Source organism: Gadus morhua, chromosome 20 (assembly GCF_902167405.1).
Source record: "Gadus morhua chromosome 20, gadMor3.0, whole genome shotgun sequence".
Taxonomy (NCBI): domain Eukaryota; kingdom Metazoa; phylum Chordata; class Actinopteri; order Gadiformes; family Gadidae; genus Gadus; species Gadus morhua.
The window spans coordinates 23,302,061-23,315,652 of NC_044067.1; the positions used below are offsets into that span (position 1 = coordinate 23,302,061).

Sequence of the window (13,592 nt, forward strand, 5' to 3'; positions counted from 1 at the left end):
AGTATTTATCATTTATGTATCTAATTATGCTTTATATTCTGTTTAACATCATTAATTTCTGTCTGATATATATTTTTGGTTTTCTTTTACATGTTCGAAATCAATTTCAATCAAATCAAATCAAATCAAAACCCCAAGAAAATAAAGTCTAGGCAGTGTAGGGTACCGGTTTGGTTTGTGATGGTTTATTAACACACTGAAGCTCACTCGCTTCTGCTTCATTTCAAAATTATGTCAAAATTGTAGCTTATAGTAGCAACCATTTTGCAAATAACAATATGAACAGTACAAAATACTCCTCGTTAATATGCAGAATGTATTCAACATTTTGAACCAACAGAATGCATATTATTTATCAGTAATAACATATGCATTATAGCTTATTCACACAACCCCTCACCTGCAGTAGAAACAAATAGTCATGTGATGCTCATTATCTGCGTTGGTAAATAATAGCAATGTACCAAAATTGCACGAAATGTATCACAAGCATGCAATTATAAATATTTCTAATTTCTAGTGAATCACACACCCCCTGACGTCACAGCAGGACTCTGCAGCGCTACTGGAGCCGGCCAGGTATAAAACACACTGTAGGACACCAGCACTGAGGATTTAACTATGTTAACTCTGATACAGGAGCATCATAATAAGGTTTAATGTTATTTATAAATCGAGTATGCAATTTAAACATTTATAAGTAAACATTTTAAGGTGGAGTTAAGCATTTGAACTCCCCAGGAAATCGTTATTAAACCGATGTTGTTGTGATGTGACAGTGAGGGGGGCGGGGCTCATTACAACAGATCAATTAACGGGATCTCTCCTACCGGGCGGAGTGACACAGAAAACGAGCGATCCTCTTCTCATGGTGGTTCACAACAAGGCGGAGTCTCCAAACCGACCCACACACACTACCAGGAAGCGAACAGGGGACAGCCTACTATCGGAGAGGTTCTAGATTAGGTTTGACCTTGTATAGATTCATTACTGTTCAGTACGTTTGGCCACCATGACTTCGATGGATCTGGAGAAGCTGAAGATGACGGGCGCAGGACGCGCCCTCGCGGTGCTGACGAGCGGCGGAGATGCCCAAGGTACGAGCAGAATCACCACAGGGTTTAATGTCATCATGCATGCCAGGCTGGACTCCTACTCAGCCTTATCAGATAAAGTATAGCTGTATCGTGCCACCAAACTGTTGCAGACGTGGCTGATTTGTGAATATTTGGTCCAGTAGCCTCGTTATCTGATCGTAGTCAGATCGTTGATAACAGGACACTAGTGGGCTGCTGAGCGTCACTGCCCCCGTCACAGCGCTACGTGCAGCGGGACAGGTCACAGGTCCCAAGTCCCGGTACAGCGCTCCCTGCACTGGGGCAGCTGGTTATAGGTCACAGGTCCCGGTGCAGTGGTGGGCAGAGGTGTGGACTGTGGGTGGGGCTTAAGTGGAAACATTAAACACCTTGCCGCTACAAAACCTAAGTGAGAAAGCCTGTAACATACCTCCGACCTCCATTATTATTTTCATGCCATGTAGACTATGCAGATTTGATATGTGTTCTGATAACGTTGTCCCTTTGCCCTTGGAAACAGGAATGAATGCTGCGGTACGTGCGGTGACCCGGATGGGGATATATGTCGGAGCACAGGTGTACCTAATCCATGAGGTATATTACCATGATACAAACCTGTCGTTACTCAGGCTAACCTCAAGTGGTCAGCAAAGTGTTTCACTGTATGCCATATTTCACCTTGTCATTCTGTCTAGTATTCAGCGAATACAATAACTGCCATTTATGTCACACTAGGGTTACCAAGGCCTGGTGGAAGGAGGGGAACACATCAAACTGGCTCACTGGCACAGTGTCACCAACATCATCCAGCAGGTACACACAGTGCCTGTACCTTCATCATTAACACAAGGGGAGTCCATCGCTGTACTCAATACAAGACACTCCAAGTACAATCATAATTCTAAACAGAATAGAATTGTGATCGTAACACACACTTGATTTTCAATGAAAATATGGTTATTGTTCCAGCTGGAGCTGATTAGGGTAAAGTTATGTTACTGCTGTGGTCAGTCTGCCCCCCCCATCTCACCCCCCCCTCTCTCCCTGTCTCTGTAGACCTTGTAAAGACTCGGTAAGAGAGCCCATGCATGCGTTGTAAGTTTAGTGGTAGAAAATGCAGCAAGTTGCATTTTGGATTGAGAACCGTCTGTTTTGCATCACTAAACGTTGATGATTTTTGATGATTTCTGCCTTCTGTCGTTCGTGCAGACACCTCTTTAATATCTATTAAATAACACCTCTCTTCCTTTGTTTGACAGCCAAAGCTTGAGTCTGTAGTACTTCAGTGTGTCCCCGTCTGTATGTCAAGTTTGACGTTTCTTCTTCTCTAGTTTGTCCTGCTCTTGTGCCTGACCCATATATGACCCATAAAGATCAGAGATCATCTCTTACACACAAGTTGCTTATGTCTGTTGTCTGCTGTTGCTGCTGACCCTAGATCAGTTTGCTCCACTCATGTCAGGGATGGGATGCCGGCATTAAAAAATGTTCCCATCTGATCGCATGATGAAACTGGAATCCAGCTGAGGAAATCCATAGATAACAAACTTGTATCTCGGAAGACTAATTTTTTTTGACATACCGTGTTATCTTGATCTGTATGAACCCCTCATTAACTGCCTGAGGTTGTCTGCTCACTGCATGACTGTCTCTACTTGATAGAAGAAGGTGAGCTCCTGAGCTTTGGGTTAGCGTTCAACGTTATGTCACCGTTCCACTCAGCCCTCACTCTTTAGACATTCGGCTCAATCCTCTTTTAATGTAGTAGACGAAGCTCAGCTGTCTCAGCTCCACCTGCTCCACCACCCACCTGCTCCTGCTCCAATACTCACCTCCTCCTGCTCCACCACTCACTCCTCATCTCCTCCTGCTCCGTCACTCACTCCTCATCTCCTCCTGCTCCACCACTCACCTCTCCTGCTCCACCACTCACTCATCTCCTCCTGCTCCACCACTCACCTCCTCCTCTTCCACCACTCACTCCTCATCTCCTCCTGCTCCACCACTCACCTCCTCCCGCTCCACTACTCACCTCCTCCTGCTCCACCACTCACCTCCTCCTGCTCCACCACTCACTTCCTCCTGCTCCACCACTCACTCCTCATCTCCTGCTGCTCCACCACTCTCCTCTCCTGCTCCACCACTCACCTCCTGCTCCTCCCCTCACTGCTACTGCTCGTTTCCAAGATGTTCCAGTGAAGGAGCAGGAGCCCATAACCTTCACACACACGTACACATCTGCTTTGACTTTGTCATTCACGTTTATATAGTATCTTGTCTATTATATCAGATTCTACTATGTAGAGTCTGCATCGAGAGGCCTCTAGGGGCCACTCAGAGCTCGCCCAGTGTATACGATTATGCAGGGGGGCTCATAGTTACCTCTTCTCTGCGCAGGGCGGGACCGTGATCGGCAGCGCCCGCTGCAAGGCTTTCCCCACGCGGGACGGCCGGCTGGCAGCCGCCTTCAACCTGGTGAAGCGTGGAATCACCAACCTGTGTGTTTGTGGCGGGGATGGCAGCCTCACCGGGGCCAACGTCTTCCGCAGCGAGTGGAGCGGCCTGCTGGCCGAGCTGGCCCAAAAGGGTGTGTGCTTTAGGGGGGAGTGTGTCAGGGGATCTCCCATAGCAGAACTCTCCCTCTCTGCTGCACTCTCACTAACTAATGCGGTAGAACATGCTCAGGCTAGCCCGCCATCTACACTGAGCATGAATGTTTGGCGTGTCGTTTACTTACCACCTCGCAGTGTTGCAACGTTCTGGAGTTCCATAGATGGAACTGTTCCGGAGCTATTGGAGGAAATAGAATAGACACCTCTGAGGGCTCCACTCTCAATGTCTCTAGTTTTTCAAAATCTCTAGTTCTTCATTGTCAACAGGCCAACGATTTCATTGGCAAATTTCCAACGGAACTCCCCTGTGTGTGTGTGTGTGTGTGTGTGTGTGTGTGTGTGTGTGTGTGTGTGTGTGTGTGTGTGTGTGTGTGTGTGTGTGTGTGTGTGTGTGTGTGTGTGTGTGTGTGTGTGTTTGTCAGGCCGGATCACGGAGGCCACTGCGCAGCTCCACGACCACCTGAACATTGTAGGTCTGGTGGGCTCCATTGACAACGACTTCTGTGGCACGGATATGACCATCGGCGCCGACTCCGCCCTGCACCGCATCATGGAGATCGTGGACGCCATCACCACCACCGCCCAGAGGTCCGCCCCCTCGCTTGCAGCACCGGGCGATACGCAGCCTCTCAGATTGGTGGATCACCACTCAGTAGAGCATCTCCACAGAGTCGTCATGGAGTAGAACAGGACTAGAACGTTTGAGTAGTGAGGCTCCTGGTATGTACCAGGGCTTGGATAGCAGCCTGATCTTCACTGGTCTAGTCTACTACCCGGGTCCTGGCCCTAGAAGGGCACACATTAAGATCCTGATTCAGGGTTGTGAGCGACACCTGCCTCTTAAAAGGCTCTGCCTCACTACACGTTGTTCTTAGCAGCATGTTACTGTTCAAAATGTGATGTAAGGCTAGTAGTGGTAAGATGTTGTATTGACAGCCAGAGGGTCAGGGTTTCAACCCTGAGGTCTGAAGCTTCTACCAGTAGGCATCATGGAGGAAGATACCCTCGCCTACCTGCTCCTCAACAGAGGTGTCAAAAGTATTCACATTCATTACTCAAGTAGAAGTATAGATACTAGCGTTTAAAAATACTTCTGTAGAAGTTGAAGTATCAACTCAAGCTTTTTACTCAAGTACAGGTATAAAAGTACTGGTTTCAAAACTACTTAAAGTATTAAAGTAAAAGTAATGCAAGGGGGAAAAATGCCATTAAGGACAAAAGCGTAGGCCGTGCCACAGGGGCCTATAGAATTACAATCAGCTTTTTTTGCCAAGTATGCTCACACATACAAGAAATTTGGTCTCTGCATTTATCCCATCTGTGAATTAGTGACACACACAGCACACCTAATAGAACACTGCCCCACAAAACATTTTTCTAAAGGCCATCTAATGACTATAATATTAATGTTGAAAAAATTGGGATGCACCTGTTTCAGACACATTTATACCCATTGAAAATGAACGCATATTAGTACAATGCAAATACATTTAAGAACCATATATGTGTACTGAATGTAGACGGGCTCTGGTCATGCGCAGGTGCCATGTATCAAGTATAAACCAATAGGGTGTCAGAATGGTATATGTTTCTATTCTCAACCAATCAAATTCACTCTATCCGATGGCGCAAATTATCTGGATAGGTTTTTCTTTGAACGCCGGCGGAATAAAAACAAGCCGAAATTAAATAGGAGTAACGAGGCCATTTTTAAAAAGTAAGGTGTAGAAAGTACAGATAAGTGCGTGAAAATGTAAGAAGTAGAAGTAAAAAGTAGGCTGAAAAATAATTACTCCAGTAAAGTATAGATACCCAAAATTTCTACTTAAGTAAGGTAACGAAATATTTGTACTTAGTTACTTGACACCTCTGCTCCTCAATGACCTTTGAGCAAGGCTTCTCTGTACAGTGTCTGCTCAATGAATCAATATGAACAGTGATTCGTTTTGATGAAGTCAGCCGGACCATGCGTGGCTTTCCTCACACTTTTATTCCTACATCTATGGTTTCCACAGCTCGAGTTGGCATCAGAATCTGAATGCCCACAGGCCAGATGGTTGTTAATCACTGTTGGCTCTGGGTCGGATGCTCCTTCAACTGGCTCTAACCTTGCACCAATTGACATGGCAAATGGGTCTAAAACAGGAAATGCTTTGTGTGCATTGTTAACATAAGAACCGTGAAAAGAATATATTTTTGCATTATCACTTTAACATGTGGGCCCTGTACTATTAATTAGCATTTATTTAATGGATAATATCAATGAATATGTATTTCCACGGTGTGTAATAACCATTAACCATTAAACAATGCCTCCCCACAGCCACCAGCGTACCTTCGTCCTGGAGGTGATGGGACGACACTGTGGGTGAGTGGAACCCTTCCTCTATCCCCTCTGTTTCACTGTGGGTGAGTGGAACCCTTCCTCTATCCCCTCTGTTTCACTGTGGGTGAGTGGAACCCTTCCTCTATCCCCTCTGTTTCACTGTGGGTGAGTGGAACCCTTCCTGCATCTCCTCTGTTTCACTGTGGGTGAGTGGAACCCTTCCTGCATCTCCTCTGTTTCACTAGCCGCGTTTACATGGACACATCTATAGATTCTATGCCGAATAGAATAGGTGGTGTAGTCCGTTTTAAATCGCCATGTATACACTTATTCCGCATAGATTGGGGTTTAACTTGGAGCAGCCGCAGTAGTTCACTGAGCTCCGTCGGTACTTTTAAGCACACCGAACTTCACCGCTGTCAAGGAAAGTGGATTTATTGCCTGATTCACGTCTTTGTTATCACTCCGTAAAAGTAGTCCGGTAAGCGTGTCCGGTTGCTAAGCGACGGGACATGGCCCGGGTGTTTATTAATGAGGTGTCCGCGCGCGTCCGAGATAACTGTAAATGACTAGGCTACTACTAGTACTTTTGCAGGCTGAACGTTAAAATACTTCTTAACCTAGAGAGATGGCAGCTGCAGTAGTGCGCAATTGGACCTTCGAGGATTCCTGGTCACTAAATTCCCGTAAGACCACTCTCTCCCACCAGTCTTGGCTGCGGACTCGCATCCAAATTCCTCTTGTTTGCGGCGGAGCATAGGGTAAATATAAAGATCTGACGAGAAATTTACGTTGCTGCGCTGTCCTCCTCCTTCTTAATTGAAGGGGCAGGCAGAGAAAAGCTCTCTCCTGCTGTGCTTTCATTAAAATCAAATTTAAAATCCCCGATAGTGATAAGACATCCATTATGTCGCCGCCGGTCCAGAGACGTGTCAGGTGTGCGCGAGAGACATAACGGACACTTTTGTTACTGCCATGTATACAGTACATTCGGAACACATTTTAGGAACAGATCTATGCCGCATAGAAATCTATGCAGCATAGATCTGCCATGTAAACGCGGCTACTGTGGGTGAGTGGAACCCTTCCTCTATCTCCTCTGTTTCACTGTGGGTGAGTGGAACCCTTCCTCTATCCCCTCTGTTTCACTGTCCCTCTGTTTCACTGTGGGTGAGTGGAACCCTTCCTGTATCCCCTCTGTTTCACTGTGGGTGAGTGGAACCCTTCCTCTATCTCCTCTGTTTCACTGTGAGGGGGGTGGAACCCTTCCTCTATCCCCTCTGTTTCAGTAGCCGCGTTTACATGGCACATCTGATCCGCATAGATTTCTATGCAGCATATATCTGTTCCTAAAATGTGTTCCGAATGTACCGTATAAATGGCAGTAACAAAAGTGTCCGTTATGCCTCTCGCGCACACCTGACACATCTCTGGACCGGCGGCTACATAATGGATGTCTTATTACTATCTGGGATTTTAAATTAGATTTTTTTATGAAAGCACAGCAGGAGAGAGCTTTTCTCTGCCTGCTCCTTTAATTAAGAAGGAGGAGGACAGCGCAGCAACGTCAATTTCTCGTCAGATCTTTATATTTACCCTAAGTTCTGCCGCAAACAAGAGGAATTTGGATGCGAGTCCGCAGCCAAGACTGGTGGGAGAGAGTGGTCTTACGGGAATTTAGTGACCAGGAATCCTCGAAGGTCCAATTGCGAACTACTGCAGCTACCATCTCTCTAAGTTAAGAAGTATTTTAACGTTCAGCCTGCAGAAGTACTAGTAGTAGCCTACTCATTTACAGTTATCTCTCGGACGCGCGCGGACACTACGATACGCAAACACGTCATTAATAAACACCCATGTCCCGTCGCTTAGCAACCGGACACGCTTACCGGACTGCTTTTACGGAGTGATAACAAAGACTTGAATCAGGCAATAAATCCACTTTCCTTGACAGCGGTGAAGTTCGGTGTGCTTAAAAGTACAGACGGAGCTCAGTGGACCAATTGCGAACTACTGCGGCTGCTCTAAGTTAAACCCCAATCTATTCGGAATAAGTGTATACATTGCGATTAAAACGGACTACACCACCTCTTCTATTCGGCATAGAATCTATGCCGAACAGATAATTGTATTCCGAATGAGGCGTATACATGATCATTTTCTGTTCCGCATTGAAATCTATGCGGAACAGATGTGTCCATATAAAGTAGGCTACTGTGGGTGAGTGGAACCCTTCCTCTATCTCCTCTGTTTCAATAGCTGCGTTTCCGTCTAAAGTTCAGACCAAAGATTCACCTTGCAACGACTTGCAACTCGCAACTCCTTGCGACGCCTTGCAACGAGACCGGCTGCGACGTTCTAACCCTGCGTTCACACCAAAAGATGCATTTGCTGCCTGAACGCGTTGACGCCTGAAATATTTCAACTCGAGCAGCATTTGACGCGCCGCAAAATACGTGAACGCGCCCTTCGCGCCGCAAATCAGATTTTGACGCGCCGCAAATCAAGTTTTGCTGCCCGTTTTCTCGGCAGCAAATGCTGCGGCAGCAAAGCAGCAACGCGCCTCTACATTTACTTTGAATGGGATCACGACGCGCGTCAACTTTTTGCATCTTTTGGTGTGAACGCAGGGTAAAACTGGGCATTTCACACTGGCCGCAACGGTCTGCGACAGTAGGTGGTTTCCCTAGCAACTGTGAACGCAAGTTCACAAGTTGATCTGGCTGCCTTTCGTGTTTTCACGAAGAATTTATATTTTTTTTGCGGAAAATGTATATGTGGATCTACGGTACAACAGAATGAAATCCGACCTTATTAATATTCCCCCCCACGATAGTATGAGTTCGAATCCCGTAATGTATCATATTTTAAGCATTTGTTTTTCATTTATTTCGGTTTAAAACGGTTCTACGTGACAAGTTTCTTCCAATTACACTCCAAATACGAATGAGATGGGAATGTTTTTGACATTTTATTGAAAGACAAATCAAAGAGGCATTCGCAAGGACAGCTACGTGTCTGGCCCGATTTCCAACTGCTGGCGTAGCCACGACAACAAACGACGCATTCGGCTAATGGTCACCAGTTAACACGGTCACGAGTTGAACTTAATAATAATAATAATAATAATAATAAATGACATTTATATAGCGCTTAATATGGTACTCTAAGACGCTTTAAAACACCACACCAAGAGCCACCGCAATGTCGCAACAACATGCCAACGTCGTAAAGGACAGGTTGCTCCTCCAGCAAGCGAATTAAATTCTCCTCCCTCTCCTCGGACCAGAAGTCTGCCATCTTCGGATATTTGTATGCTGGAGTGGACAGTACGGTACCGGGACGGAGTAAGGCCGTGACGTACAAGTTGTTCTGTGCTGTGATTGGCTGAAGTGAAATAGTTAAATCGCCGCGTTCTAAAACCGGACCTTGCGATTTGACATGTTCAATCTCTGGCGACTCCTTGCAACTCCTTGCGACGCCTTGCAACTCCTTGCAACGGCTTGCAACGACCCGTTCACACCGCGCCTGCGACGTTCTAAAACCGTCTCGTTGCAAGCCGTTGCAAGGTGAATCTTTGGTCTGAACTGGGCGTTTCCATCTAAAAGGTGATGCGAATCTTTAGAAAGTTCGCAAAAAAGTAATTCGAATTAGGTGCGTTTCCATCAAGTGGTTGGAGCAGAATAGGGTGATGACGTTACACGTTGATGTCGGCAGGGTTGCTATGGCAGGTGTTGTGCCGAAATTCGACCCCCCCGCATATTACGACCCCCCTTCGCGTGAACGCGCATTCGCTTATTGTCGCCTTTCATTTAGTTCGAGGCGCAATTCCTTCCGACACTATTAGTCTAAATTAGTGTTTATATTCTATCACAACATCACAAGTTGAGCAACTTATCACAGAAAGCGATGGCATATTTTAGATTGTAAGTTTGAAGACGAACACATCGCAATGGAACCTCCGACGACCCATGTACGCTACAACATTCACGATAATGAACTACGAGAGCACTTAAATACGTAATAGTTAAAAGTAATACATTTATGCATTATGTTATTTACTCATATTAATTTTGACAACCTCTTGGTAGCCTACCCTGGAAAGCACATTTAACTGTGACTGATCCAAAACTAAGGAAATCCTTTACTATGTACAGACTCAGTGAGCACAGCCTCGCCTTCGAGAGAGTGAGGATATTGGATATATTGGATATATATTGAATATATCCAATATATATTTTCGATATATTGAATATATACTGGATATACTGGATATATTCAATATCCAGCCAATTTAGCCTGCCATATTCATCACCCCACTCCTATTTCTTGTTTGCAAAGTCTGAGAAACGTATTGACGGTTGAGTGTTGAGTGTTACTGAAAAGACAACATTTTCTTCATTATGAAGTCTTCGGCTTTGAACTTCAGGTGACCTTTCTCCAATTATCACGAGAGTTTAGGTGAGTGACAGCTCACAGGCCTCTGGTGGCCTGTGAAGGATATTGGATATATTCAATATATATTCAATATATATTCAATATATCCAATATATATTTTGGATATATTGAATATATATTGAATATATATATATATACTGGATATATTCAATATCCAGCCAATGTAGCCTGCCATATTCATCACCCCCCTCCTATTTATTGTTTGCAAAGTCTGAGACACTTCAAATTCTTTGGGGTTACATCGTTAGGCCACTGGATGTGACTGTAGAAATTTCAGACGTGTAGTCACAACAGGGGACATTTGGCGGGGGGGGGGGTTGTATTCTGGCAGGCAATTTAGCCTGCCGTATTACAACCCCCCCTCCTATTTCTTGTTTGCAAAGTCTGAGACACTTCACATTTTTTGGGGTTACATCATTAGGCCACTGGATGTGACTGTAGAAATTTCTGACGTGTAGTCACAACAGGGGACATTTGGCGGGGGGGGGTTGTATTCTGGCAGGCAATTTAGCCTGCCGTATTACAAGCCCCCCTCCTATTTCTTGTTTGCAAAGTCTGAGACACTTCAATTTTTTGGGGGTTACATCATTAAGCCACTGGATGTGACTGTAGAAATTTCAGACGTGTAGTCATAACAGGGGACATTTGGCAGGTGGGGGGGGGGACGTTGTCTTCTGACAGCCAATTCATGCCGGCAGAATTACTCACTCATTCAAAATGCTCCCAGTGTTGATGCCTACCATGTCAATATAATGAACACTACATATTATGAATATGTGCATGGATGTACATATGTATATGTATGCATGAAGTAATTGCAATTAACAACTTCTGACTTTGAGGAATATTCTAGAATAGACTTTCTTTCAGAAATCCTATGTAACATAAACAGATATCAAAGTTGAACACACATTACATTAACATTTATTTACATTAATATATCCATATCCGATATCCTTCACTCTCGAAGGTGAGGCTGTGCTCACTGAGTCTGTACCTAGTAAAGGATTTCCTTAGTTTTGGATCAGTCACAGTTAAATGTGCTTTCCAGGGTTGGCTACCAAGAGGTTGTCAAAATTAATGAGTAAATAACATAATGCATGAATGAATTACTTTTACCTATTACGTATTTAAGTGCTCTCGTAGTTCATTATCGTGAGTGTTGTAGCGTACATGGGTCGTCGGAGGTTCTAATCTCATCTCATTTTCGTCCGCTTATCCGGGGTCGGGTCGCGGGGGGAGCAGCTCAAGCAGGGGGCCCCAGACTTCCCTTTCCTGGGCCACATTGACCAATTCTGACGGGGGGATCCCGAGGCGTTCCCAGGCCAGTGTTTAGATATAATCTCTCCACCTAGTCCTGGGTCTTCCCCGAGGTCTCCTCCCCACTGGACGTGCCTGAAACACCTCCCAAGGAAGGCGCACAGTGGGCATCCTTACCAGATGCCCGAACCACCTCAGCTGACTCCTTTCTAAGTAAAGGAGCAGCGGCTCTAATCCGAGTTCCTCACGGATGGCTGAGCTTCTCACCCTATCCCTAAGGGAGACGCCAGCCACCCTTCTGAGAAAACTCATCTCGGCCGCTTGTACCCGCAATCTCGTCCTTTCGGTCATCCCCCATGACCATAGGTGAGGATAGGAACGAAGATCGACCGGTAGATCGAGAGCTTTGCCTTGCGGCTCAGCTCTCTTTTCGTTACAACGGTGCGGTAAAGCGAACGCAATACCGCCCCCGCTGCTCCGATTCTCCGGCCAATCTCACGCTCTGTAGTACCCTCACTCGTGAACAAGACCCAGAGGTACTTGAACTCCTTCACTTGGGCTAAGGACTCATTTCCTACCCGGAGTAAGCAATCCATCGGTTTCCTGCTAAGAGTCATGGCCTCAGATTTAGCGGTGCTGATCCTCATCCCAGCCGCTTCACACTCGGCCGCCAGCCGATCACAGGCCGATGATCCCATGAGGACCACATCATCCGCAAAAAGCAGTGACGAGATCCTCAGACCACCGAACTGCAACCCCTCCCCACCACGACTACGCCTCGATATCCTGTCCATGTATATCACAAACAGGATTGGTGACAAGGCGCAGCCCTGGCGGAGACCAGCACCCACTGAGAATGAAACTGACTGGCTGCCGAGGACGCGAACACAGCTCTCGCTTTGGAAGTACAGGGATTGGATGGCCCTGAGGATAGACCCCCTTACCCCATACTCCCGCAGCACCTCCCACAGTTTCTCCCGGGGGACCCGGTCATACGCCTTCTCCAGATCCACAAAACACATGTAGACCTGATGGGCATACTCCCAGGCCCCCTCCAGGATCCTTGCGAGAGTGAAGAGCTGGTCCGTAGTTCCACGTCCGGGGCGAAAACCGCATTGTTCCTCTTCAATCTGAGGTTCAACGATCGGCCGAACCCTCCTTTCCAGCACCTTGGAGTAGACTTTACCAGGGAGGCTGAGAAGTGTGATACCCCGGTAATTGGCACACACTCTCTGGTCCCCCTTTTTGAACAGGGGAACCACCACCCCGCTTTGCCACTCCTTTGGCACTCTACCCGACTCCCACGCGATGTTGAATAGGCGTGTCAACCATGACAGCCCCTCAACACCCAGAGCCTTTAGCATTTCTGGCTGGATCTCATCAATCCCTGGGGCTTTGCCACTGCGGAGATGTTTGACTACCTCAGTGACCTCCACCAGGGAAATTGACGACGAAACACCATCAACCTCGAGCTCTGCCTCCAACATAGAGGGCGTGTTATTCGGATTCAGGAGTTCCTCAAAGTGTTCCTTCCAACGTCAGACGACCTCCTCAGTTGAGGTCAACAGAGTCCCATCCTTACTGTACACAGCTTGGATGGTTCCCCGTTTCCCCCTCCTGAGGTGCCGGATAGTCTTCCAGAAACACTTTGGTGCCGACCGAAAGTCCTTCTCCATGGCCTCTCCGAACTTCTCCCACACCCGCTGCTTAGCCTCCAACACGGCAGCAGCTGCAGCCCTTCGGGCCTGTCGGTACCCTGCAACCGAGTCAGGAGTCCTCCAGGATATCATATCCCGGAAGGCCTCCTCCTTCAATCGGACGGCTTCCCTGACCACCGGTGTCCACCACGGTGTCCGAGGG

At 46.6% G+C, this 13,592-nt stretch overlaps 1 protein-coding gene across 1 annotated transcript in view; it reads left to right on the plus strand.

The window, feature by feature from the left end:
• The first annotated feature begins 798 nt into the window (after positions 1-798).
• The window catches only part of pfkla (phosphofructokinase, liver a), a 34,748-nt gene continuing 21,954 nt past the window's right edge, over positions 799-13,592 (plus strand). Inside the window, exons 1-6 of the mRNA XM_030343212.1 lie at positions 799-1,097; positions 1,597-1,670; positions 1,812-1,889; positions 3,474-3,663; positions 4,111-4,276; positions 6,012-6,056. Of these exons, the coding sequence (XP_030199072.1) occupies positions 1,013-1,097; positions 1,597-1,670; positions 1,812-1,889; positions 3,474-3,663; positions 4,111-4,276; positions 6,012-6,056 (638 nt within the window). The 5' untranslated portion in view covers positions 799-1,012. The remainder of the gene's footprint in view (positions 1,098-1,596; positions 1,671-1,811; positions 1,890-3,473; positions 3,664-4,110; positions 4,277-6,011; positions 6,057-13,592) is intronic.